Source organism: Tachypleus tridentatus, chromosome 11 (assembly GCF_004210375.1).
Source record: "Tachypleus tridentatus isolate NWPU-2018 chromosome 11, ASM421037v1, whole genome shotgun sequence".
In the NCBI taxonomy this organism is placed as follows: domain Eukaryota; kingdom Metazoa; phylum Arthropoda; class Merostomata; order Xiphosura; family Limulidae; genus Tachypleus; species Tachypleus tridentatus.
The window spans coordinates 79,350,180-79,377,725 of NC_134835.1; the positions used below are offsets into that span (position 1 = coordinate 79,350,180).

General features: G+C 34.5%; 1 protein-coding gene across 1 annotated transcript in view; it reads left to right on the forward strand.

Annotated features, from left to right (window-relative positions):
* Positions 1 to 27,546, forward strand: part of LOC143232564 (peripheral plasma membrane protein CASK-like) — a 236,809-nt gene that overhangs the window by 118,348 nt on the left and 90,915 nt on the right. The window contains exon 10 of the mRNA XM_076468137.1: positions 3,810 to 3,931. Within this exon, the coding sequence (XP_076324252.1) occupies positions 3,810 to 3,931 (122 nt within the window). The remainder of the gene's footprint in view (positions 1 to 3,809; positions 3,932 to 27,546) is intronic.

A 27,546-nucleotide genomic window follows, 5' to 3' on the forward strand; every position in this document is an offset into this window, starting at 1 on the left:
GCATCGAGAAACCACAGTGTGTTTTGTGCCATGCTGTCCTGAGTGCAGAGTCAAAGAAACCATAAAACTCAAGCGTCATCTCGAGACGAAACATCCAGAACACGCAAAGAAAGGTTTGGGATTTCTTCAAACGGCATGAACGGTGTCTTAAAAGCCAAAGAATCGATAGAAGTGGGTCGTTTCAGCAGCAGAGTGCAGCCGTAGCGGAAGCTTCATATGAGATTGCATTCGAAATTGCTAAACAAAAAAAGCCTCAAACGATTGGAGAAACACTTCTTAAACCCTGCATGATGAAAGCAATAAATCTTATTCTTGGAGAAGCCAGTGCAAAGATGATGCAGCAAGTATCCCTGTCAAATAATACTATACAGAGGCGCATTTCTAAAATGTCTATGGATATGAAGGAACAGGTTTTGACTGAAATCAAGGGTTCCCCTTTGTTCTCCTTTCAGCTCGACGAGTCAACAGATGTAAGTTCATGTTCTCAGTTGCTTGTCTTCGTGAGATACATTAATTCAGGTGACATCAAAGACGAATTCTTATTCTGCAGTGCACTTGAAACCACAACAAAAGCTGATGATGTCATGGAAAAAGTTTCAACTTTTTTTCAAGGTGAAGATCTTCAATGGGAAAACGTGTATGGGGTTTGTACGGATGGGGCACCGGCTATGCTGGGATCGAAATCAGGATTCCAGTCGAGAGTGAAGAAGCTAGCACCTCAAGCAAAGGGCATCCACTGCATGATTCACTGATATGCTCTCGCCAGTAAGACTCTCCATACCTCTCTGCAGGAAGTGCTTGAATCTGTAATCAAAATTGTAAATTATGTGAAGACTCAAGCACTCAACACTCGCCTATTAAAAGAACTATGCAAAGACATGAATGCTGACCACGAAGTCCTTCTCTTCTACACAGCAGTACGTTGGTTGTCGAAAGGAAACGTTATTAATCGTGTCTTTGAAATGAAAGATGAAATAAAGCTATTCCTGGAGACTCAAGAAAGGAAAGATCTTGTAGCTCACTTCGAAGGTGAAGCATGGAATAAAAGGGTTGCGTATCTAGCCGACATTTTTGACCAGCTGAACAAACTCAATTTGAAGCTTCAAGGAAGGAAAACACATGTTCTCCTTTTTCAAGATAGTCTTCGGGCCTTTGTTTCCAAACTGCAGAACTGGCGTCAGAAAACCTATCTTGGAAACATTGCTATGTTTGAAAAACTTTGTGGAGTGACGGATGAGTCTCAGATCCAACTGGATCAGTTCCTCAAGGATGAGATTATCGAACATCTTCAGTCTCTAGAAAAGGAAGTCGAGCGTTACTTCCCTGAGCTATCACAGGAACAGGAGGCCCTGGTAAGGAACCCATTTTGTACTGAACTTGATGTATCCAGCATCTCAGATGATATCCAAGATTAATTTCTGGATCTAAGGAACGACTCTTCAGCTCGTGATCTCTTCAAGGTGAAATCCGTGACTCAGTTCTGGTGCGCTATGTATCAGTCATACTCCAAAGTCAGCATGATAGCTTTACGTGTCCTTGTTCCATTTGCTTCTACCTACTTGTGTGAGGCAGGATTTTCCACTCTTGTCAATATAAAAACAAAGAATAGGAACAGATTGGATGTTGGAGATGACATGAGACTGACTCTAACAAACGCTCGGCTACGAATTTCAAAGCTTGCTGCTGAAATGCAACATCAGGCATCTCACTAGCTGGGTTGAATAGCTGTTCAAACCTATGTTAATATTATTTTAAGAAATATATGTTATTTTTGTGAATTCAGGTTGAACCAATGTGATTTAATTTGCTAATAAATAATTACAGAATTTTTAAATATTTTTTTTAGATGTTTCTTTCCCTCTCCTTCACAGAAAATAAAAGAAAAATTAAGCTGCTGATAGTAAGCACTAAGTAGGGGGTCACATGGGTTTCAAACTTTTAGGTAAGGGGTTGCGAGTGCCAAAAGGTTGGGAACCCTTGGAGTACATTAAGCTACTATATTAAGAGTAAAAAACAGAAATAGTGATGTTTATTGGCACAATGAAAGGTAAAATCTTGAGTATTAATTGCAGCTAATTAATTTTGATAATGGTAACTGTGTTACCAGAAACAGTCAGTTGTGATTAACAATAAAGATTTTTCCTATTGTTGTGCCAATATATGTTGGTGTTTTACTCTTAGCAGAGCAAATATCTTTTACATGTTGCAAAATTTAATTTATATCTATTTGGTAAAATACATGGCTTCTTATTCAACTGCTAATAAAATATATAAACTCATGTTTCCTCTTCAGTCCAATGACTTGAAGTGCATAATCAAGGGTTTGGTGAATAGCTTGGGTGAACTTCTTGGAAATTTTACGCCGTTATTCAGTTTACACGCTTTGTTTTTGTATGATGTTCTAAGCTGTTTTATAATTTAATAGCATAATAAGTATTGTAAAGCTTGTACTGTAACTTTCATAATATAGCACAAATTATTTTTTTGCTGGTAGATAGTATTGGTTCTGTAGTAACTTGTTGATACTACACATTGGGTGTATATTGGCTGAAATTCATTCCTTTTGTAGAGACACCTGGGAAAAAAGACATTATGATATCAATAGTTTATGAGTTACTCAAAATAGACATTGCACACGACTGAGAAACAGGTAGTGGAGTACACAATTGAATACAATAGTGCTTTGGTTGTAATTCTGAAAAACTTGTAGGTAAAAAATCCAATGGAATACTCTGTGGTGAGGAAAACTGCCTTGCTTCCTGTAAAATGGTAGCAGATAAACAGTGGTTTTATATGTGATTTCCAAAAAATGTTGAAAGCCCAAAAAGGTATCTCAAGACAGCTGGTATGGGTATTAAAACCTTTATTAAAATAAAGTAGAGAACAATGTTTCAACCTTCTTAGGTCATCTTCAGATTAACAAAGCCCATATATCTGTTAGAAGAGTGGGTATGGATAAGAATGATGACCTCATTACACTTTGACAGGAGTGTGACTTGGTCATAAACTGCTTTTAATTACTTTAAGTGTAATAAAAAAAAATGTAATGAACTCATATAAACACAAATAGCCAGTTAATAGTGTGGTTCAAAGGTGCACACAAATAAACAAGTGTAAAATGCAAAAGGAACTTAAAGTGGAAACCTCAAGGATGATTCTTTAGCAGCAGTGAGAATAATTTATGGTGGGGGAGTTATGCTAATGGTAATTATATAAAGTTGCTGGTGGTCTCAGTTACAGCTGCAATGTAGAGGTAACATATGTATTTATGAATTTCAGACACCGAACAGGTGAATAGAACACTCTTCTGAAAAGAGAAAAACTGTGAAGTAATTTGGAATACTTTTACAAAAATAAAAGGAGAATGGAGATTGCTATTAAAAGGCTCACCAACTCTGTGGGTGAATTTATGGGAAAATGAGTAATTAATAGAAAAGTTACTTGGATTTTCAAATCTAATGATTTGAGGAAATCTGCTAAGGGTGAACAATTAAAGAAATGCATTCTGAGTGAAAAACTTGGAGGAACAAAGGCAACTGTTAAATACCAGATGATTCTCGTATAATAATAATACACATATATACTTAGGTGCTGGTCCTAGGTTTAATTCTGTAATTATGCGTGGTCAAAATACTTCTGTGTCTGCACACACCATTTAATAGAGCATCATTGGAATTGCTTTCTGTAACTTGTATCACATGGAATAACTCTAGATCCATGTGTGTCACTCTATGATGAAGTATATTAGGCTTATTATGACTCATTGCTTGAGCTCAGTTATACTGACTCTTTGTTCTTTTGTTTTATAGGAGCTGTTTCAGCTGTGCTGGACAGTTTAGATAACATTCACTGCCTTACAGACTGTAGTGAGCGAGAGAGAGAATTTTTACTTTCTGTCCTAGAAGATTCCCATCTTCATGCTCTGCTTGATGTAAGTTTGTCTGTTTTGAATATCATTATTATTGAACTGATACACCTCAAAACTAATTAGTATTGAAATTCTACTTTTTTATTGCTATAATTTAAAGGAAAGAGTTAATTTATCACTGTGTATTTACGTTATATTTCCAGACTTTTGCTACAGCCTCATACTTCCAGAAAGTATGTGGTATATTAATAGATATTAGGTATATCAATGTATTATATCTCAGTATGATTCAACCAGGATGATATGGCTATACAAGACTTCAGAAGTAGTTTCATCACACCTATTGTATTTTTATACAGAGAAGTGAAAACTTATCACTATGGTTTACTTCATACTTCCAAAAAGTATGGGTCCAACTCAATGATTATATTAATGTATGTTAGGTATACCAATGTAAAATACCTCGATATGATTCAGCCAGGTTATAGAAAATTTCAGAAACAGTTTGATCATACTTATTGCATATTCATTTATATATTATCCCTCTGTAATGGAGGTTTAATAATCTACACTCCAAAAGCATAAAAATTTCCTGATGTGAGCCATCTTCAAGTGTTAGCTCTGCAAAAGTTACCAATGAATTGTTAGAATACAAATTAGATATTTACTAAGAAAGGCCCTGCTTGGCCAGGTGTTTAAGGCACTCGACTCATAATCTGAGGGTCGCGGGTTCCCATTCCCATCGCACCAAACCTGCTCGCCCTTTCAGCCATGGGGATATTATAATGTAATGGTCAATCCCACTATTCATTTGTAAAAGAGTAATGCACCAAGTTGGTGATGAGTGGTGATGACTAGCTTCCTTTCCTCTAGTCTTACACTGCTAAATTAGGGACAAATAGTGCAGATAACCCTCATGTAGCTTTAATAAGGTTATAATAAGTTCATATAATAAGGTTATAATAAGTTCATGTAATAAGGTTATAAAGTATGTATATCAAAATTATTAAATACAGTTTATATATGTGTATATTATTTTGATACAAATTTTGAATCATGGTAGTAACAAGCATAATCAAAATTGGATAAATATTTATATCTATTTAACATTACTAAAAGAAAAAATAACTTATCAATAAATTAGTTGGCTGCTCCTGCTTTATCAAGTTACTTCAGAAATTCTTCTATCAGTATCATCTTTCATTTACATAGAATGTCGTAGGTAAATAGAGAGTATCAATATTAATAATAGTGTCACTAGTCTTATGGAAAGTCTGAAAGTTGAGTCCCATTAGGTGATCAGAATCCTTAGATTAAATTCCTTGTGGTGGTCACATGGTCTCGTTAATTAATCACCTGATTATCTCGATATAAGTATAGTTGGATGTAAATTGAGTGTAAGTTGATAACCATTCCAGCTTAACACTATCATCGTGTCCTATGCCAACATGTTTGAGATGTCTAGTTGGTCTACAATCAGCTTACACCACCATTATGCTCTACTCAATGTTTATCTGACCTTCAGTTGAGTAAGTTTAAAAGTGTTTAATAATATCCTTTATTTTTAGGTGCAGTCTCTCACTAAACCAGAAATGTTATCTGAATTGTTTTTCATTAGGTTAGTTAAATAGTTATTAATTCTAAATATCTATCATGATGTGAAACAAGCCCTTTTTAGCTTTATTTTTATCTGACACCAATTTTGTCTGTTTTTCTTTGGCCAATAGCAATTCCTTGTTTCACTTATACTGGAGAGATTCGGAATTAAAACTTATTTCACTATTTGTTGGTTTAATAAACAGATCAGATGCTATATTACCTTGAAAATGGTTGAATCTTTGAAGTTAATACAATTAATGTCAAACTGTGTTATAAAGTAAACTGGATTTTGTTTGTTGGTGCAGAGTTCAAAAAACACAGGAGCTATTTAAAAATATTTGTCCATAATCTTAAAATACCTTTGTTTTCTATTGCTGTGTGCGAAAATGTTGTTTTGAAACAATGTAGGTAAAGAATTACGAATAAAGGGGGCAGTTCTGTTATCAATAGTAACAACATATTTCTTTCTATCTGGAAAACGTTTCGCTAAAAGTAAGTTACCTATTATTCAATAAGATTATTAGTAGTTGTATAATGTTTCACTGTCAAGGCCAAAAATATTTATATAACTTAAGTTACACGTTTGCCAAACATTGTCATTCACACCCTTCCTCTAAATAAATACAGTTTCTTGCCCCTGTCCTCTTATTTTAAAATGAAAAAAGTTAAATAAAATGAGTTAAATGATGAGATACAGTACACGGATACACATGAAATACTATATTCATTGTAACAATTGCTTATTATATTAATAAAAAAATATTTTAAAACCATTAATTTTTGCAATGCTGCACTTTTGTCTCTATCCTAATCTGCATCCCACATTTTAGAAAACGCTGATTTAAATTATGAATAAGGACTTGTACTACAGCAGATATTTCTTCGTTTACTAGGATGTCCGAGAACAGGTAAAGGATGTGTACAAATAATGGTGTTATCCGGTATTTTGTTTGGGGATGCGTCATGTAGTTTTAACGTCTTTGTTATGAAGAACGTTGCAAATGTAACATTATTTTTAAACTCTGTTGAAAGGTTTTCGTTTGGGGTATCATTCGTTGCGAAATGACATAGAAACTTTGGGATTTGCTAAGTTTAATAGTTGTAATATTTTTTATATCATGATAATTAATTGTTGTGTTTTTATACTTCGTTGGATGGGATTACAAGGCATTTTTTCGTATGCATTTTCGTCTCCTAAAATTGCACAGGTTTTCAGGAAGTAGTGACTGTTGTCAAGTACAACAAATATTTTGTTCAGTGCGAAGTTTGATAATTAATTCATTACAATCGTGAAATTACTTAAGCCTTTGGTTTTGACTTTATTTAAATCATACATCTGTATAATTTGTTATTGTCCTTTATAAAAATCTGCAACTATATGTTTTAGAAAACGAAAAATCTAATTAATAGTTTAGTTAAATGTAGCTTTATTATTACTTTTAGAGGGGTTTCTTTCGAAAAGTCTTTTATTTTTCCTCTTAAAAAATATTTTTTTGAAAAAGTCAACTCATACCTTATGTTAGAGACGAGTTGACCCTATGATAAAGTTCTGAATTTTGGAGCAAGTGAATCTGGTTCAATTTCTTGTGATACTTTAAACTATTTCTCGTACTTTAAGCAGTATAAGAGTGACAGTCAACCCCTTAACGTGTCCCCTTCACACCAAAATGTTTTTGATCATTTTACTAATCCTAGTATGACGTTAATTATATATAGCGTTCACCTCGCAGTCTGCGCCGAAGCCAAACATGTTGATCCTTTCAGCGTTAAGCCCGGTATGGTCAAGCGTGTTAAGGCGTTCGACTCGTAATTCTAGGGTCGCGGGTTCGAATCCCAGTCGCGCCAAACATGCTCGCTCTTTCATCCGTGGGGGCCTTATAATGGTACGGTCAATCCCACTATTCGTTGGTAAAAGAGTAGTCCAAGAGTTGGTGGTGGGTGGTGATAACTAGTTGTCTTCCCTCTAGTCTTACACTTTTAAATTAAGGACGACTAGCGTAGATAGCTCTCGAGTAGCCTTGCGCAAAATTCAAAACAAACAAAACCCTTAACGTGGGTAGTATGGTGCTACTCACTGGCTGCCTTCCTTGTGTTCAGTAGTTTAAAATTAGAGACAGCGACAGGTAGCCTTTGTAGTTTTGCCATAAATACTAAGTTATATACTCTATGTAAACGGTTGTGTTGAACTGAATAATGCTTTAATTTTGTCGAAAACAGTGACATAAAGAAGTATGGTGTTACTACGAATAACAGAATTGCACTCAATTTAGAAGAGTTATGAACATCTTAATTCCAAACATAAACAAAAATCATTTCATAGCTTTTATAAAGTTATCGTCTTAAGAAGTCATAATGGCCAAATATTCCTCTTCTGTTAGAAGAAAAAAGTGTTTTTATTTTTATTTTGAGAGATTAAATTGTCAAATCTCCGTGACAAATTATACTTCAACTTTAACAAAATAGTGCTTGGCCCGTTTGGTGGTGTGGGCACTCTACTCGTAATCTGTGGATCGCGGAATCGAAATATATCGATGAACATGTTTGCCCTTTCATTCGTGAAGGTCTTTATAATGTGACAGCCAATCCCACTATGTGGTAGTAAAGTGCAGCCCTAGAGTTGACAGTAAATGGTAGTGTTGACTGGTTGCCTTCTCCATAGTTTATCACTTTGACACTAGGGGCCACTAGATCGTTATAACTCTTGAGCAGCTTTACATGAAATTTAACGAACAAACAGATAATTCCAGGAAATAGTTCCATAATTCACCTATTTTTTAAAAATTGCAATTATCTGTAGATCATTTAGAGAAGTTGTATTCGTAGAGTGATAATCCCAGCAGAAAGATTAAATTCAATTGTCTTTAATGTTAGGAGGTAAAAAATAGCCTCGTATTTACAATGCATTGTTAGTTTGTCAGACTTGTTTATTTTCGCATATAACCTTTATAGTTATGATGCATATATCTGTTTTATCTTAATAATCCAACATTATTTGTTTATTCTACATTAGGGTTGTAAATAAGGTAAAAGATGTTTGGTTTTGAGAGTACTTGTAATATGATGTGTATTATTTTATCCAGCTGCAACAAAACAATTGCTTTTCTTTTTTGAGTTGCTTCGTGTTTTTCTTTTTAGTATTACATTAGTGTTTCATCATACAAATGCTATTTAATGTTTTACATTCACGTTATTTGTTCTTCTGAAACAGCCCTTCTGTTTTACGTAACATTCCAAGTCGTTTGCTGTATACGTATTAAGTTTATATATTTCGTATAATTTTCAGTTTCAGCACAGTAAATAAAACATGTAGGCTTTGGTCCTGGCCCTCCACTATGTTGCTTACATATCATTGAAGTAAAGAGTTGAACGTTCAGTGGAGCACAAACACTTGTTCATAGCATCAAAAATCTGAACCCAACCCGAAGCTAAAGTCTAGTGACTTCTCATAGATCAATCTGGTAGCACAGCTGGAGAGATTTTTGCTGAATACTCGGTGTTTTCTTTAGACTGTAAAGCTTTCAGTGATATGTTATTCACATTTAACACTGATGCTCTACTGGAAGTGATCAAATAGTTTCAACAAGTTGAAATTTTAACATTTTAATTAATCTATCCAATGCCATCCTGATATAACAATTATTGTGCATTTACCTCAAGAGGTAGAGTAGGCTATTTTACATCAGATATCTGCTAAAGTAAAGATGATGTCTTTATTTCAGTAGTTTGTGGTTGTGTTGTCATTGTTTTAATAGAGCTTGAACGGAAGAAATCATATGCAGTTTCATTTTTGTATTAACGTACTGGGAAAGTTGGACTTGTTCTAAGATTGCTACTGTAAGGTTTTTAACTTTTTGTAGACACGTTGCTAGTAATATCAAAGTTTATGTTTCTTTCTTATTTGTGTTTATTGTGCTTGTCAATAAATACCAATGCCATGTCTATTCTCCTGCTTTTGTTGTCTTTATATTTGGTTCCATACTAACAAACTGAGCTTTCAAGCCAAGACACTTCATTATTTTATTAGTATTTCGTATTAGTACAGAGGGGTGGTTATGAAGCCAGCATTAATAGACGAGTCACACAAAAGAACTATAAAAACCAAACACCATAAATAGTGTCACTAATTGCCGCTAGGGCCTTGTATGTACATCATCTAGAAAAATGAGTGTTTTCACACCTTTTTTTTTCAATCTAACGCAATATTGTAATTGGCTAAAACATGATAATACAATAAGAGAATCCAACCGACAGATAATGGTGTAAAAACAAGTCTGTGTTTTGAAGTTTAAATTTCATGTTGTATTTTCTCAGTCATTATATTGACTAATATTGCCTAAAGCATATTTTAGTTTTTGTAATATTACACGTCGATGCTGATATTCCTGTCACAACTAGCTCCGCTTGGATTTTTCTTTATTTGTGCTGTTTTCATGGCTGCAAAGTGTTCGACTGATGTATATAGAATGGGGTGAAAGCTGCTACATAGACGATGCAGTTGGTTCTGTACGATCGATATACAGCTGGTACAATTGGTGTTATAAATAAAATACTGTGAAGACAATTGAAACCAAGTTATTACTCTATAATCACTTTTTCTCACCCTAAATGAAATATTTTAAGTAATAATTGTGTAGATAGTGGTAGAGCTACCAGACATAGTCTCTGGTGTTGAAATATTTTACGTAATAATTATGTAGATAGTGGTAGAGCTAGTAAACATTGTCTCTGATTTTGGAATATTTTAAGTAATAATTGTGTAGATAGTGGTAGAGCTAGTAGACATAGTCTCTGGTGTTGAAATATTTTACGTAATAATTGTGTAGATAGTGGTAGAGCTAGTAGACATAGTCTCTGGTGTTGAAATATTTTACGTAATAATTGTGTAGATAGTGGTAGAGCTACCAAACATAGTCTCTAGTGTTGAAATATTTTACGTAATAATTATGTAGATAGTGGTAGAGGTTGTAGACATTGTCTCTGATTTTGGAATATTTTAAGTAATAATTGTGTAGATAGTGGTAGAGCTAGTAGACATAGTTTCTGGTGTTGGAATATTTTAAGTAATAATTGTGTAAATAGTGGTAGAGCTGGTAGACATTGTCTTTAGTATTAGAATATTCTCTATAATCAGTGTAAGGATAATGGTAGAGCTAGTTTAATATCTTGTATTCAAACATTGTCAGCAGTATCAATGTGAGGATACTGGTGGAGCTAACTGGTATTGTCTCAGGTACTCGAACATTCTTAGCAGTAACTATTATGTGAGTAGTGGGGATAATTTGTTGTTTCTCACTGACATTTATAACCAGGTTTCAATACCCTTCCTTGTCAGAGCACAGATAGTCCATTGTGTAGCTTTGTGCTTTATTCCAAACAAACAAATATGAGTTTGTGTTTCGTGCCACTTATGTAGTGACGAACGATTTTTGATTTTGATTTTCTTACGTGATGTTTGTGTTAAAAAAATACACAAAAAAGAGCATTTCAAATTATTTTTTGCGCGTACATTTGAATCACAATAGATTTTGTAACACCTGTAAATCTACATGTTATCAGTGTTCTGGAAAAGTTCATGACATAAGTCACTTAAAGTGTTTGGACGTTAAAGATAATAACACTATTATAGCATACAAGCTGTGAGATTCCTTACTAGAAAATATGCTGTTTGTTCTTTGTGGAACTTTATACCTTGGTGGTTATTAAGCGCGAGGTGTACAGTGGGCTATATGTCCTTTGCTCACAACCGGTATCGAAATGTGATTTTTTGCCGTCTTAAGTCTGGAGGCTTCCCATTCAGCCACTGGAGAGATTTTCGAAACTTCTACTTGAATGAATAAAGATGTGTAACTGTTGTCAAGTTTTATTGGATGTGTAACATTACATGTTAATTTATCTAATTGTTGTCGGATTGTATTGAAATGTTATAAAATGCCATGTTTTTGTTTCCTGGAACCCATTTTTAAGACAGTTAATTAAACAACACACATCTGTCACAATAGTTTCTCACCATTACCTAACCTGGTTTTTGAAGCACAAAAAATATATATAACGTAAGTAAGATTTTGAACGCAACACGTTCTCGTTTGTTTTTTTTTTTTAATTAGAATCAGTTATTGAACATTTATAGCTCTTTCTGCTACTGGAGATTTACAGAAGACATTTTGTTAATTAGTTTATCTTAAAGTTAATTGAATAGAGGCAAAATCAATACCTGGAACTACACGAGGGAATCCTACGTCTCTCATGTTGGGTGTATCTAATTACTGTGAAGTTTCTTATAGGAGCACCTATAACATTAACTAATACTAACAACGTGTTATTGCGCTCTCTAGAGGTTTGCTGAATCTTGCATGCCTGTTTTAAATTCCAAGACAGTAACTGTTAACTTAAGGTTATTTAAGCGTGTCTTGTGTGATTTGTTTCTTTTTCTCTACTGGCAGTATAAGTACACTAAATGTGTACTGTGCATGTTGCTGGGGAAAGTGGAGTATAGATGAGAATTTAATGAGATTATACATGTATTCATTTATTTCTTTTAACATATCTCTTCCAGCTTGGCACGTGCATTTCTTTACCACGAGTGTTAAATTCATTCCTTGGAATTAGTAAAGGAAGTGCAAGAGAATCTCCAGGGAAAATAATAAGTTGTATGTGATTTTCTTTATCCTTGTCTCGTGGCATGTGAGCAAAGTTGACTGTTATTATGCGCAGATATTTACCAGAAAGAAAAATTGGATCATTTTACATTTTGTGTCTTCTTTCCACAGTTACCATCGATGCGTTGAGCTTGCCTAAATTCGGGGAGTTTTGCCAGCGTTTTGTTTTGAAAAAAGTGCTTAAAACCACAATTTCTATACTATAAAAAATACTGGTTTTGCAAAACCATACATCTATTCAAAGCATTTTTTCTTCACATATTGGATAAAAACAAATTACTCACTAGTAGGTTCTGCCAAGCTAATTATGCTCCAAAATAAACAGTATAGGAGGCAGAGTAAAGAAATTTAACAAAAATACCTCCACTGATCTATATTTGTTTTGTAAATTTTATAACATGTTTCTGTCATGATTGTGAAGTTGGGAATGAGAAATCTATTCGTTCTGGAAGGTCTTTAATCACAATGACTACACAAAGAATTGGTGTTTGCTTTGAATTACTTTTAATTTGCATTTCATATCCATAGCTTAATATTTAGGGCACTCGCCTTGCGATCTGTGAGTTACGGGTACGAATCCCGTCACAGAACATACTCGCCCTTTCAGTTGTGAAGTTGTTGTAACGTTACAAATTCCACTATTTACTGGGAAAAGAGTAACCCAAGACTTGGGGTAAATGGTATTGACTAGCTCCCATGCCTCTAGATTTTATCACTTCAAAATTATGGACAGCTATCGCAAATAACTTTGCAAAAAATTCAACGAACAAATTCACAGTTTGCGACCATCACGTATAAACTGTAAACATTATGCTGTATGGTTTATTAACGGGAATACATGTACCATCTTCATACAAGAATTTGTAAGGTAAGATCAAGAAAGTCTGGAAACATTTAACATTTTCATTAAGAAAGTAGAAGTATGTTTCATAATAGGTGAATTGCTTTTCAATAACTTCTGTGTTCCTGCTTTACAATTATCGAAGACCTAATGTACACGATTATATGTGCAGTTTTGGGATTGTCATCTAGGGTAATTAAATACGTTTATTACAAATGAGTTGTCTTTGTACACTTCTTTCGATTTCTAGATGGTTGTACCTCAATAATTAGTTTACTGGTCTACGGAACGAAGAATCCAAGGTTCGAGACGTGATGCTGCTGAACATGTTGTCGCATTATTCAACCCCTGTTATATCAATTTAAAAAACAGACAATGCTTTTATGTCGGCGGATGCTGCTAAATGGTTGTATTGGCAGATCCAGCCCGTAGGTTTTTTTTTTCTTTGGGGGGCTAGGGGAGCACCGAGGGCACCTTATCTCAATTTGTTTGGGGGGTGGCCTTTAATATAATACAAAAATAACAAAAACATAATCACTAGTGCTTTGACAATTAATACAAAGAAATGGTTACACCTGAACACGAACAGGCTTTGACATAGTCGTGTAGCTCACATGTTCATAGGGTGTCGATCAGGTTGAAAATACCAAATACGTTTCTATGTCTTATTGTTTCAGGATTATTTCCAGCACAGAAGAGGTTATAGATGCAGTGTTGCCTCATCTAAGGAGTGTGTAATAAAGGAAACCAAACTATGTGTAATTGTAAAGTTATGTGGGCTAACGAACAATCAAATGGACGAACTTGTAGATGTCAACTACGTTGTGCAAAGACAAGTTTCGTGTTCTATCTTTTATTACTTTATTATATGAGGTCTTGTCAACCAACAGATTTGCTCATACAAAGTGCCAAGAAGTTCACATTCTAGCTATTTTCTGTGTTGTCTAACTAGCACACATGTCTGTTCACATAGTATGTCATAATGCTTACATGATAGCTTATTTTGTGTTGTCTAATAAACCCACATGTCTTACCATACAAAATGTCAATAAGTTTACATTGTAGCTAATACCGGATAAACGATAGGCCAGTTAGGCTTGGACCTAGCACCCCGGCCATACAGGGGCCCCACTGGCCATTCAAGTAAAAGAAGAAATATGGTTCATAATATTAGCAGAATAGAGGCCAGATATTATGTGGGTCTAAAGTCCCACAAGACCTTAATCCAGCACTGATTGTATGTTATTCTGGGTTAGACCATGTCTAGTCACGCAAAGTGTCCAGAAGTTCACATTCTAGTTACAATAAACCAACCATCGAGCTTATGGGAAACAAAATAATTACATCTAAATAGTTGTTACCATATCTAAAAAATAGCAAAAAGTTATGAAATTAAACACGTTTATTTGACCAAATAGGGCTAAAAACTATTCATGCGTCTTAGTTTTCATAAATCTGTAGGGTTAAAAACCGCTTGCTTTAACAAATCTATTGAAAATCACTTTATGAACCCAAAGTAATTTTTAAGCGCAATTATTTTAGTGCTGGTAGTTTTATGTCAGATTATTGTATAATCTCAAAATAATTTTAAGTATGTTATATTTCTGCCTGTTTAAGATTCCGTTTAATAAGTTTATATCTGCAGAATAAACATAAAATGTGTTCTTTATTTGACTCCCTATATTTTTGTTCAATCATTACATATCATCTCAACCAACTGGATTTGAAAATATCAGTAACTAAGAACCAATTTCTAACCTGAAGGATATGGTCTATCTTAGCCATTGTATCCCCCGCTGGGACAACGAATAAGTCTACGAACTTACAACGCTAAAATCTTAGCCATTACAGAAGTGTGACTATTTGTTGTGTATTTCATCATTAATCAACTGTTCTCAGTTCCACAGATTTTTTTAATATATTTTTTCTTGAGTTGTAAACAGAATAAAATTGCAAAAAAGCTTGTAAGGATGTAGTTAAAGATGGTTCTCCCGTGTTTATTTATTGATGTTCTGAAATCAGTTTGTTGAAGTAGAAGAATAATAGATGAAAAGTGGAATTGGTTTATTAGCCGGGATACGTTTCTATTAGGTTGTCCAGAAATAAATGTTGGAATTCTGACAATGACATTTAGAAGCTGAATATTGAGTAACTTATCATTGTTTGTTTGGTTTAATCCAACGTTTGTCATTTACAAGATGTCTTAATTGTCTGCTGTTTCAATTTTATATAGAGAATAAGTTTCGTAACCCCTAGGGCAACATGTACAAGAAGGATTTTCGTCTGATTTTCCTCTACGCCTTCAAACACTGGACGAAAAGCTGCCGAAACTACATGAAGCATCATCCAGACATCCGTCCATGGATCTGTCACTGAATGCACAGTTCAGCGTTGGTTCCAAAGGTTTTGACACAAAGATGAAAGCTTTGAAGACCACGAAGGTCGTGGAAGGAAGCCATCCTTAGCTGAAAACACATTAAGTGAAGCAGTTGAGACAGACCCTCGCACAACAATACGTGAGCTTGCAGAAAACCTAGGCACAAGCATTGCCATCCACCTGAGTGTGATTGGAAAGACAAAGAACTTACATAAGTGAGTTCAGCATGAGCTGACTGAAGATCAACAAAATCAACGTTATGAGACCTCTCAAGGATGACGCTAAAAAATTGAACGAATTGGGAATCGAGGTTCTGCCTCATCCACCTTATTTCCCAGAGGCCCGGCATGGCCAAGCGTGTTAAGGCTTGCGATTCGTAATCTGAGGGTCACGGGTTCGCATCCCCGTTGCGCCAAACATGCTCGCCCTTTCAGCCGTATGGGCGTTATAATGTGACGGTCAATCCCACTATTCGTTGGTAAAAGAGTAGCCCAAGAGTTGACGGTGATGACTAGCTGCCTTCCCTCTAGTCTTACACTGCTAAATTAGGGACGGCTAGCACAGATAGCCCTCGAGTAACTTTGTGCGAAATTCAAAAACCAACAAACAAATAATTATTTCCCAGACCTTTCTCATACAGATTTTCATTTTTTCAAGCACTTTGACAACTGTTTGAACAATAAACGCTTTCAGAACCAAGCAGATGCAGAAGAAGCTTTCAGGGAGTTCATTCACCATAGAAACTCTGATTTTTACAGCAGGGACATAAACAGCGTCGTTAGACGTTAGCAAAAGTGTGTTGAAGCAAATGGTACTTACTTTCATTAAAGCATGTTTTACAACACTGGTTTATACTTTTCTAAACTTCGCAGTTCAAAAACGACATTTATTTCTGGACAACCAATGCCTACTTCCAAAGGCTCCGTACATAATTGAAGACTTTTGTAACTATTTACTTTTTCTATTTGATGTTTAGGCAGAATTGCTGTATTCATATAAATATTCCAAAAATTAATGAATATTGTTAGCTCTCGAAGTTGTCAAGTGTCTTGTCAATTGCAACCGGTAGTGCCTATATGACTCTTTTTTTTTTTCTTTTATGTACCACAACTCTAGTATTAAAAATATTGAGTTTCGACACCTGTGGTGGGCAGAACACAGATAGCCCTTTGTGTAGCTTTTTGTTTAACTACAAACAAAAAAGTATTAAACAGAACCTGCTCGCCGTTTCAGCTGTGAGATTGTTTTAACGTGACAGACAATTCCACTATTCACTGGGGAAAGAGTAACCCAAGATTATCACTTCAAAATTAGGGACGGATAGCGCAGACAACCTTTGTGTAGCTTTGCGCTGAAACATTGCGTTACAAAATAAAAATTACTTAAATGTATATGCTTTTATCATTTTAATGCGTCAATAACATAAGAGAGTAATTGATTGAAGTGGAAATATAAATCGTATTAATGTCATATGGTTAGTGTTCTGATCTTAATTTTTATTTTCTGGACTGTTTTATGATCGCTCGGTAGCAGTAAATTAAAATGGTTTAAAAGGTTTAAATTCTTTCTACGTGATTCAGATAACTGTACGAAATAATGTCTTCTGTAAATAAATGAGTGTGTTTATGTGTGTGTTTTTCTTACTGCAAAGCCACATAGGGCTATCTGTTGAGCCCACCGAGGTGAATCGAACCCCTGATTTTAGCGTTATAAGTAAATAAATGAGGAAGGACTAAATGTAGCGAGTCAAATTAAATAGCTTTCCATTACTTTATAAATTTAGTGCACGTTTTAATAATAAAACTACGTCAAAGAAAAGTAAGTCTGAAACCAATGTTTTAAAAAATGTGAGTGGACAAGAATGTGAACTTTTTATGGATACTTTTAACAACAACAAAATTAAAAATCGAACAGTAACTGCCTTTAACCATTCTTTTACCTTAATATGTGTTTTTACATTTTGTATCAGAAACTCCAAAGTTTCTTTCTTTTCTTCAAGTGAAAGGGTTAGAGGTTCCTATCATTTTCCCAAAGTTTATAAATAAATTAAGCTCTGAAGACCTGCTGGTTGAAACATCACGAACAGAAGATAGTGGGTTTTTTAAAAAGTCAATAATCATTAGTGTATTCACTCATAATACTGTGATACCTCAAGAAAAGATTATTTCTAGAGAAATCTTCATAACATTCGCGTTGAATCTCCTTTCTGAACTCTCAGGATGTGTCAACTGTTACTAAAATCTCTATTCATAAAAGTGGAATATTAACCAACTGGGGTACTCAATTTTACATTAACTTTAGCATTCCCATCTGTCAATGTAAGGGTTGATTTAAACCCTATCGTTTGTTCACTGTTGTTGGTTTCGACATTTCTAAACAAACATCAGCCATGATTCTTTAGTTTTTGTTAAAGTGGTACAGACCACGTTAGTAGTGTCTATTCAACTGGTTCTCACCGTTGCTTCTATGTGAGTGAAAAACATCTCTTGTTCATTTAACCTTTCTTCAACTATCTAAAAGTTCTTTTGCTGTAAGGGGAGATATTGTTGGATAAATAAATTTATACTACTGTCTCTATTAATAATAATACCAGCATTGAGTAAGCAGGAAACAGTCCTTTCAACCCTGATGTTTAATACCATTATGTGATTTCGTATTCTCTCACTTGAATCCAAGTTTTGGAAGAAATATACTCATTCATTCTAGCCAGGGCAAAGTCCATAGATTTGATGGATCTATCACAGGAAAATTTAAGTTGATTACAAAGTCAAATTACAAAATGAGTCCTCATCTAAACCTTCTCAGAAGTATAGGTGAAAATGGTCACATTGATGCAGTGAACTTTAAAGATTTTTGGATTTCTATTACCAAGTGTGTATCTCCATACAAGGAACGTATTTGAATGCTACTGATATTGCAAGGACTTACTGGTTTTCATCATTAAGATGAATGGGCTCATGGAGAAGTAACATTTTGATTGACTAGTGTATGTTATACATGATTCCCATTCGCTACACCTTTAAAAGCCATTGCCACCTGTATTTCCGTTGGCTGATTCATCGTATTTTGTTCTTTCAAAGGGTATCACTTAAGATGACTTCAGTGGTCTCATTTACTCTTTCAGTTCCGTTTATAATCACAGAAGAATTATATTGGTATATTTAACTCTGATGTTGTAGAACTATTAATGGGGCAGTCAGTCTTATAGTGTTTGTTATAAGAAAATAGCTTCTTCCTCTTTTTAATATTAATATTATATTGGTTATAATATAATATAAAGCAAACAAAATCAGTGTTGATGATTTTAGGATTTTATATCAGTCATCAAATGTGAGGTATTTTGAACAGCTTATCTAATATGCTTTCAACAGTTTCAGTGGGCTAATCCAAATAGTTTTAAATTTGCTTTATCTGAAAACCATTTGTGTGCATTTTTGCTACTAGTGGAAATTGCAACAAATATCCCAAGCCTAATTTTGGCGATACACATAATAATGTAATGTTTTAGATTAATTTTTTATACCTTCCTTTCGACAGTGATACGACATTTATCCCAAACATAAAGTAGCATAAAATCAAGTGATCAAGGGCACTGAATATTAGTTTCTTATTTTCCACCATATAATAAACACATTAGCGTTCTGTGTTCAAAATGTGTTGTGCCCTTGTTTAATTTCAACTGGATCTTGAGTCGTTAATGTGTTTATTGATCAAGGATTCTGGATTCAAGTTTTTATACCCTTTGAATATCCAAAGTCCGCAGTTCTACACAGTGGCTTTCCTCATTTATCTAGTTCAGAGTTTGAACAACGTTATAAATTGCACATTTGGCATTTGCAGTGTGCTGTAAAGTTTTGATTACTGTCACAGTATCTAGTTTAGCAGTGTGTATCTTGGTAGATTATGCTTTTTGCCAATAGATGGCTTTTATATTCATTCAGTATTGAGTAAGATGGGCCTAACATGTTATTGAATCTAGTAATCAGCCCATTCCTCCATGACTTATTACAACAATCATCCCAAATGCAGTCTTTCATTAAGTCATCTAAAACGTCAGATACATCTGATTAGACATACCAACTTTTGTTTAAAGAACACGTCTTGACCTATCATTTTGTACAACTTTATCTAGCTGGCTTGATATCGGTTGGCTATATGAGCTGTGCTAATGGTTTTCTAAACTACGTTATTGCAAACAATATTCCCTCTATAGGTTCTTTGACCACTGCTGAGTTGTGTGTAATATCACTTGCCTACGATTAAACAGAAGTTAAACAATACACTAACTGTATCATCTATACTGGTACACTTAGTTCTTTGAAGGTTCTGGAATCGTTTAACATCTGCTCGCATTATTCAATTACAACTTTCAATGTCACCTAAGGGAACGAAGCAGAATACTCCACAGGTACAGAGGCATCCATTAGTAACAGACAACGTTGGGCGTACATAGAAATTGCATGGATAAAAGAGTCTTGACAAAGTTCTACATTGATCATATATACGCCAATGTGTGAAACACATGACACTCAAGTCATTATCTCCTCGTTTTCATTTTCATGCCGTCAATATGACATTCGTCAGCGGCATTGCTTAGTGTCATTATAAACAATGACTAAGACTAGATCGTCACTTTTCTTTTAATTATTTACAGGCCAGAGACCTTTGTCAATCTATTTCATTTGGTAACTTGTTTCACAAAAACAAGTAACTTCTGCATTGCATCTTTATTTTATATATATATATATATATATTTTAATGTTTTCGGTATTTTTTATTCATATTGAAAAATAACCAAAATATTTTCAGGGTTTGATTACACATTTCAATGAGGAGAAGAAAATATTCACAATTAACAAAAACGTTTTGACGCACATTTGTGGCCTCTAAACAGCAGCAACTTCTGTCATCATTTGCTAAGCAACGTCGTATAGGGTATACACCAGTTTTCTCTATAAGAGAAGCAGCTTTTCTAATCATTGCTAGCTCATATAGGGTATACACCAGTTTGGTTGTTTGTATATTTACCCTATTCGTTCGAAGCTACCTTTTTCTTTATGAAGTTCCCCGGTTTCAAGTTTTCAAATGTTATAGTTGGTGATGTATTGTACACTTTTTAATGCAAAATTCAACAATGATCGAAATTAAATCGTTTTTTTTTCTCTTTTTATATCCCATTATAGGTGTGGCACGGTCTGATGGTGAGGGCACTCGACTCGCAATGTGCAAGTTGCGAGATTTAAACTTGTCAATGACCATTCTCGCCTTCTAAGCCGTGTGAGCGTTATATAATGATGGTCAATCTCATTATTCGCTAGTAAAGAGTATCACAGGATTGACGGGTGGGAAGTGTTAACCCTGCCTTCCATCTAGTCTGTCACTTCAAAATTAAGAACGGCTAGCAGAGATAGCCCTCGAGTAGTTTCTGCGAAGTTTAAAAAATAAAATGAAACCCTTAAGTACCTTTCGTCTGTTAACATATGCCCAGCATGGCCAGGTGGTTAAGGCATTAGACTTGCAATCTGCTGGTCGCGGATTTGAATCTTCGTCACACCAAATATGTTCGCCCTTTCAGCCATGGGAGCGTTATAATATTATGGTTAATCCCACTATTCGTTGGTAAGAGAGTAACCCAAGAGTTGACACTGCTAAATTAGGGATGGCTAGTGCAGATATCCCTCGTGTAACTTTGAGCGAAATTTAAAAATAAACTGTTAACATATATTTTAGAAATAGGAATTTAATGAGGCTACGTAATACTAGACCGTAAAACCCTCACTAGTTTTGGACTAAAATGAAAACTTTGAACTTTAAAAAAGGAATTATTTGTAAAATGTTCTTGTGTGTGTATGTTTTCTTATAGCAAAGCTACATTGGGCTATATGTTGAGTCCACCGAGGGGAATCGAACCCTTGATTTTAGCGTTGTAAATCCGCAGACTTGACTCTGTACCAGCGGGGGACAAAATGTTCTTGTATTAGTTTTAAAACCAGTGAAATGTATTGATTATATATACTGAGCTGTTCGTCAAGTGTAAAACTTACGGAACATAATCTCGAGATGATATGCACAACATAAGAATGTTAATGCAGACACCTACATGGGCATTGCCCTGAAAGGGATCGAAACAAGTGTGGTTTACTAAGACCCTCATGTTGTATCAACATATACATTCATCTGATCTCAGACCACAGCTCTGACGGGAGAAAGATGTCTTAATTAACCTGACTCTCCCTGGTCTTTAAAGACCAAAGGGCCCGGCATGGCCAAGTGGTTAAGGCGTATGACTCGTAATTTGAGGATTGCGGGTTCGAATCCCCGTCAGCACCAAACATAACCGCCCTTTCAGCCGTGGGGCGTTATAAATTACGGTCAATCCCACTATTCGTTGGTAAAAGAGTAGTTCAAGAGTTCGTGGTGGGTGGTAATAACTAGCTGCCTTTCCTCTTGTCTTACACTGCTAAATTAAGGACGGCTAACGCAGATAGACCTCGTATAGCGCGAAATTCAGAAACAAACAATAAAGACCAAAATGCCAATAAGGAGCGAATGAACGAATCCTTTTTATGACCATACAGCGCAAAACTTTAGCTATAACTTGTATTGTTCTGGTTACGGATTGCGTGGTTACACATGTTTTCCTTCTTGTACGTTTATGCAAACAAATGTTAACTGAATACATCCCGAAGATCTTATTGGCCAGGGAAAGTTTATTGTTGAACCGTAACAGATACGTTCCAGAAACGTGTTACAATATTGTTGTTGTATCTGTCAGTAAGTCGAAATAAACACGTCAAGCGTGACTGTACAAGTTATCCTATATGTATATAATATTCCCATAAATTCAAATATTTTAATTAGGTGAACGTTTAACCCAAGGGACTGGTTTCATTGATAGTGAGGACTCGATTATTTAAAAATCAATTAATTTGGAAAACAAGAAAGTAAATATTTTGTTTGTGTTTTCTTATAGCAAAGCCACATCGGGCTATCTGCTGAGCCCACCGAGGGGAATTGAACCTTTGATTTTAGCAATGTAACTCCTTAGACTTACCGCTGTACTAGCGAGGGCAGAAAATATTTTAAATTGTTAATGATAATAATAATTCGAATAATTTGCAGAGTCAGTCTTATTCACTTTTACTCCACAGTGCGTCGTTGGCGTCGCTTTGGTCTTCAAAGGTCAGTATAGAGTGAGATTGCATAGAAATTTCATGACTTTACTTAATCTGTTTGGTCAGTTTTGTTGTTGTTTTTTGCATATGGATCTAAACGGTAGTGCATGGTTTGTAAATAAACTGGTAATTTTGGGGATTAGGAAATCAGATTAGAATGTTATACAAGTATTTGTCGACGTTGGCGGACCCATGTGTTAGAAAGTACAAATAATTCTCTCTTTCCTATTATTTATCTGTCTTAAAAATTAAAGTTAGATTTAAGAAAGCGACGTTTATTTGATTCAAAACTGCAGAAAACTAGAAATGCCAGTGGATGTGTTTGTATCTGTATGTGAACGTGTGTAACTACGTATCTATCTCTTAGTTCGTAGAGCAAAGCATCGTGTATGATTTGCACAAACGAAATTTCATCTCGTACTTTGTAGTGTATTCGTAGCACTTATGTGCTTGTCGTGATCCTGAAATAGGTCTGGCACTCGTGCTGGTTCAGCAACGTTCCAAGAGTTAAAGTGGTTGCACTCGTGGACGACATCTTAGTTGCTGAGAATTTGTAACAAACACAGCTTTTCTCCAGAAAATAAATGTTTGTTTTGGAACACCGTTTCAATATTTCTTGTTCGTGCGTAACCGCTCGCTTTATTATTCGCAAAACTCTACTTAAAACCGTTCTTTGTGTCAGAAATCTGTATTTTACCTACTATTACATGTTTGAGCGATGATGTTTGAAACATCTTTGATTAAGAGTCGTTGAGAACTATAGTCGTTATTGTGTGTTAACCAACTTGTTCCCTTCAGAAGTAAATCTTAGTGTTCATGATGCTAAAAATCGGGTTTCGATACTCGCCTTTGGGCGGGGCAAAGATAGCCCATTGTGTATTATGTGTCTGTATTGATACATGTCCGAATCAACATTACTTGTTTCGTATTTAATTACTCTTCGTGACCTCTGTCACCATTAAATTCTGGTAAGTATTTTTTTCTGTTATAATATTTATTATTATTCTATTTACGCAATGAGTAAGCGGTGAGGTTTTGGATTCAGTTCCCCGCGGTAAACAGAACGCAATATCCTTTTGAGTAACTTTGTGCTAAAACAAATTTTGTTGTTATTTACTTGAGATAATCATGTTTTTATGTTATTTTGTGCTTGTAACAGTTGTGTTTTTGTTACACTTTTTACTTATTTGTGTTGCCACGTGTTTGTGAGCTTTTAAGTGTTGCGGGCCCGGTATGGCCAAGTGTGTTAAGGCGTTCGACTTGTAATCCGAGGGTCGCGGGTTCGAATCCCGGTCGCACCAAACATGCTCGCCCTTTGCGGTGGGTTGTGATGACTAGCTGCCTTCCCCTCTAGTCTTTCACTACTAAATTAGGTACGGCTAGTGCAGATAGCTCTCGTGTAGCTTTGCGCGAAATTCAAATTACACCATAATTTTTATTTTACATCAATTATTTTTGTTCGGGTTAATTATGTTTTATTACACTTAACTTGGTATTTAAGTTTGATTTTGTCAGGATTGTTCTTTTTTGTTAGAATTACTATACTTTAGATTAAAGTCAAAGTAATCAGAATTTCTCGAGTCTTTTGCCATTTGACTTCTTAAGTATTACGTATACAATAAACTAATCTTTATGCCGGTTATTTATTAAAGAAAATTTTACTTTGAAGTCAGTTCATGTTCATCACTAGTCATTCGTATCAAAAATGAATTGTAAACTAAAACATATCTGATATGCTACATATTTGTGTGAAGTGTTGCGTTAAAACAAGAGTTTTATGAAAATGTGCTCAATGCATTCTCTTCAGTAAGCAACACTCTTAGCACAAGCTATTTAAACTTTGTAAACCGGTAAAGAAATTGATGTTTGGAACAGAAAACTAGTGTATTTCGTAAGCTTAATTACATTTTGGAGAGAACTGGATAACTCTGAAAATCACACATCGCCACCAAATGATGAAGTGTTTGTAAATAAAGTTATCCGATGTTGTGTCTATATTTGTCCTTAAATTGTTTGATTAATGAAGATAAGTAATTGGGACTTCTAGTGTGTTTTATTATTATTAAGTTATAAGTTAGTTACCTGCCTATTGGCTCCGTTATTTTTATTTTTCACAGGTATCATTGATAGGGTTAAGAAACTTGTTGAAATAAGTTGTTTTTCTTCTGTGGTTTTTCTTTAAAAGTATGAAGTTTTGAAAACCGTGGCAGGAATAATCTAGAATATATAACTCTGTGGGAATATTATGTTTGATATAATTTGTTTTCACATTGTTAATAGGATAATAATGGTTTTGTTTGTAAATAAATTTGTGTATAGTTGAATAATATTTATTTTCGTTTATTTGAAACCTAACATAGGTGGCGCATCCTATTTACTTTAGCAACAACGCACCAATGGGCGTAGAATCTCAAATTTTAGCTTGTGACGTAGATGTTGAGAGTGCAAGCCGGGCTATCAAAACTTTACTTTTTATTTTATTTTACACTTAACACACGCTACTCAACCCCTCCGGCTTAGTAACGTTTGTGCTTCAAGTGCTTTCTGTCAATAGATTAAGTCGTGAAGATAACCAATTTCAATGTAAAATAGTTCGTTGATCTTTCGAACAAAAGCTTCACGGGGAACGAATATTGCATTCAACGTAATAAGGCAGGCTCTTATAAGTACCTACCTCACTTCACTTTTATGCAGGGGAGAGCACTTTTAATATATCTAGTGTACTGGAATTTAAAAAAAAAAAAACACGTGCGTATTATAGATCTCATTACGTTGAGATCAGGAATAAACCTAGGACTACCATATTTATTAACACACGACATTTATTAAGATCCGTTTTGTTCATTATAAAATATGCACAAGTGTATTATATTGGTACGTTTGAGTACGGTGACAATCATGTTTTTCTAAAGCTGTTTAAGTATAATATTTCAGTGTATTTGTATGGTGGCGCCGCAGTTGCTTTATAGTTGTTTAGGAGTATTATATTGGTGGTCACCCTACTTACTCTATAGTTTAACAATAGTTATTTTAATGTTTTTAAGTATGGTAACACTCTAGTTACTCCGTAGTTCTGTATATTTTATTGATGTGTTTAATTACGGTAACACTGTAGTTGTTTTATTGTTTTTAAGTATATCATACTGGTGTGTTTCAGTACAGTGACGTCTCCAGATATCTTTTAAGTGTACATTATTGATGTGTGAGTACGATCACACTAGTTAATGTATAGTTGTTTAAATTTATTATATTGGTGTGTTTGAGTACGGTAACATTAGTTACTCTGTAGTTGTTTAAGTTTGTTATGTTGGAGTGTTTGAGTACGGTAACACTAGTTACTCTAGACTTGTTGAAGTTTATTATATTGGTGTGTTTGAGGTACGGTTGAACACTATATTGGTGTGTTTGACGGTAACTATTACTTGTTGAAGTTTATTATATTGGTGTGTTTGAGTACGGTAACATTAGTTACTCTATTGTTGTTGAAGTTTATTATATTGGTGTGTTTGAATACGGTAACACTAGTTACTCTATACTTGTTGAAGTTTATTATATTGGTGTGTTTGATTACGGTAACACTAGTTACTCTATAGTTGTTGAAGTTCATTATATTGGTGTGTTTGACTACGGTAACACTAGTTACTCTGTAGTTGTTGAAGTTTATTATATTGGTGTCTTTGAGTACGGTAACATTAGTTACTCTATTGTTGTTGAAGTTTATTATATTGGTGTGTTTGAATACGGTAACACAAGTTACTCTATACTTGTTGAAGTTTATTATATTGGTGTGTTTGAATACGGTAACACTAGTTACTCTATAGGTGTTGAAGTTTATTATATTGGTGTGTTTGATTACTGTAACACTAGTTACTCTATAGTTGTTGAAGTTCATTATATTGGTGTGTTTGACTACGGTAACACTAGTTACTCTATAGTTGTTGAAGTTTATTATATTGGTGTGTTTGAATACGGTAACACTAGTTACTCTATAGTTGTTGAAGTTTATTATATTGGTGTGTTTGAATACGGTAACACTAGTTACTCTGTAGTTGTTGAAGTTTATTATATTGGTGTGTTTGAATACGGTAACACAAGTTGTTGAAGTTTATTATATTGGTGTGTTTGAATACGGTAACACTGTTGAAGTTTATTATACTTGTTGAAGTTTATTATATTGGTGTGTTTGAATACGGTAACACTAGTTACTCTATAGTTGTTGAAGTTTATTATATTGGTGTGTTTGAATACGGTAACACTAGTTACTCTGTAGTTGTTGAAGTTTATTATATTGGTGTGTTTGATTACTGTAACACTAGTTACTCTATAGTTGTTGAAGTTCATTATATTGGTGTGTTTGACTACGGTAACACTAGTTACTCTATAGTTGTTGAAGTTTATTATATTGGTGTGTTTGAATACGGTAACACTAGTTACTCTCTATAGTTGTTGAAGTTTATTATATTGGTGTGTTTGAATACGGTAACACTAGTTACCTTGTAGTTGTTGAAGTTTATTATATTGGTGTGTTTGAATACGGTAACACTAGTTACCTGTAGTTGTTGAAGTTTATTATATTGGTGTGTTTGATTACTGTAACACTAGTTACTCTATAGTTGTTGAAGTTCATTATATTGGTGTGTTTGAATACGGTAACACTAGTTACTCTATAGTTGTTGAAGTTTATTATATTGGTGTGTTTGAATACGGTAACACTAGTTACTCTATACTTGTTGAAGTTTATTATATTGGTGTGTTTGAATACGGTAACACTAGTTACTCTGTAGTTGTTGAAGTTTATTATATTGGTGTGTTTGATTACTGTAACACTAGTTACTCTATAGTTGTTGAAGTTCATTATATTGGTGTGTTTGACTACGGTAACACTAGTTACTCTATAGTTGTTGAAGTTTATTATATTGGTGTGTTTGAATACGGTAACACTAGTTACTCTATAGTTGTTGAAGTTTATTATATTGGTGTGTTTGAATACGGTAACACTAGTTACTCTGTAGTTGTTGAAGTTTATTATA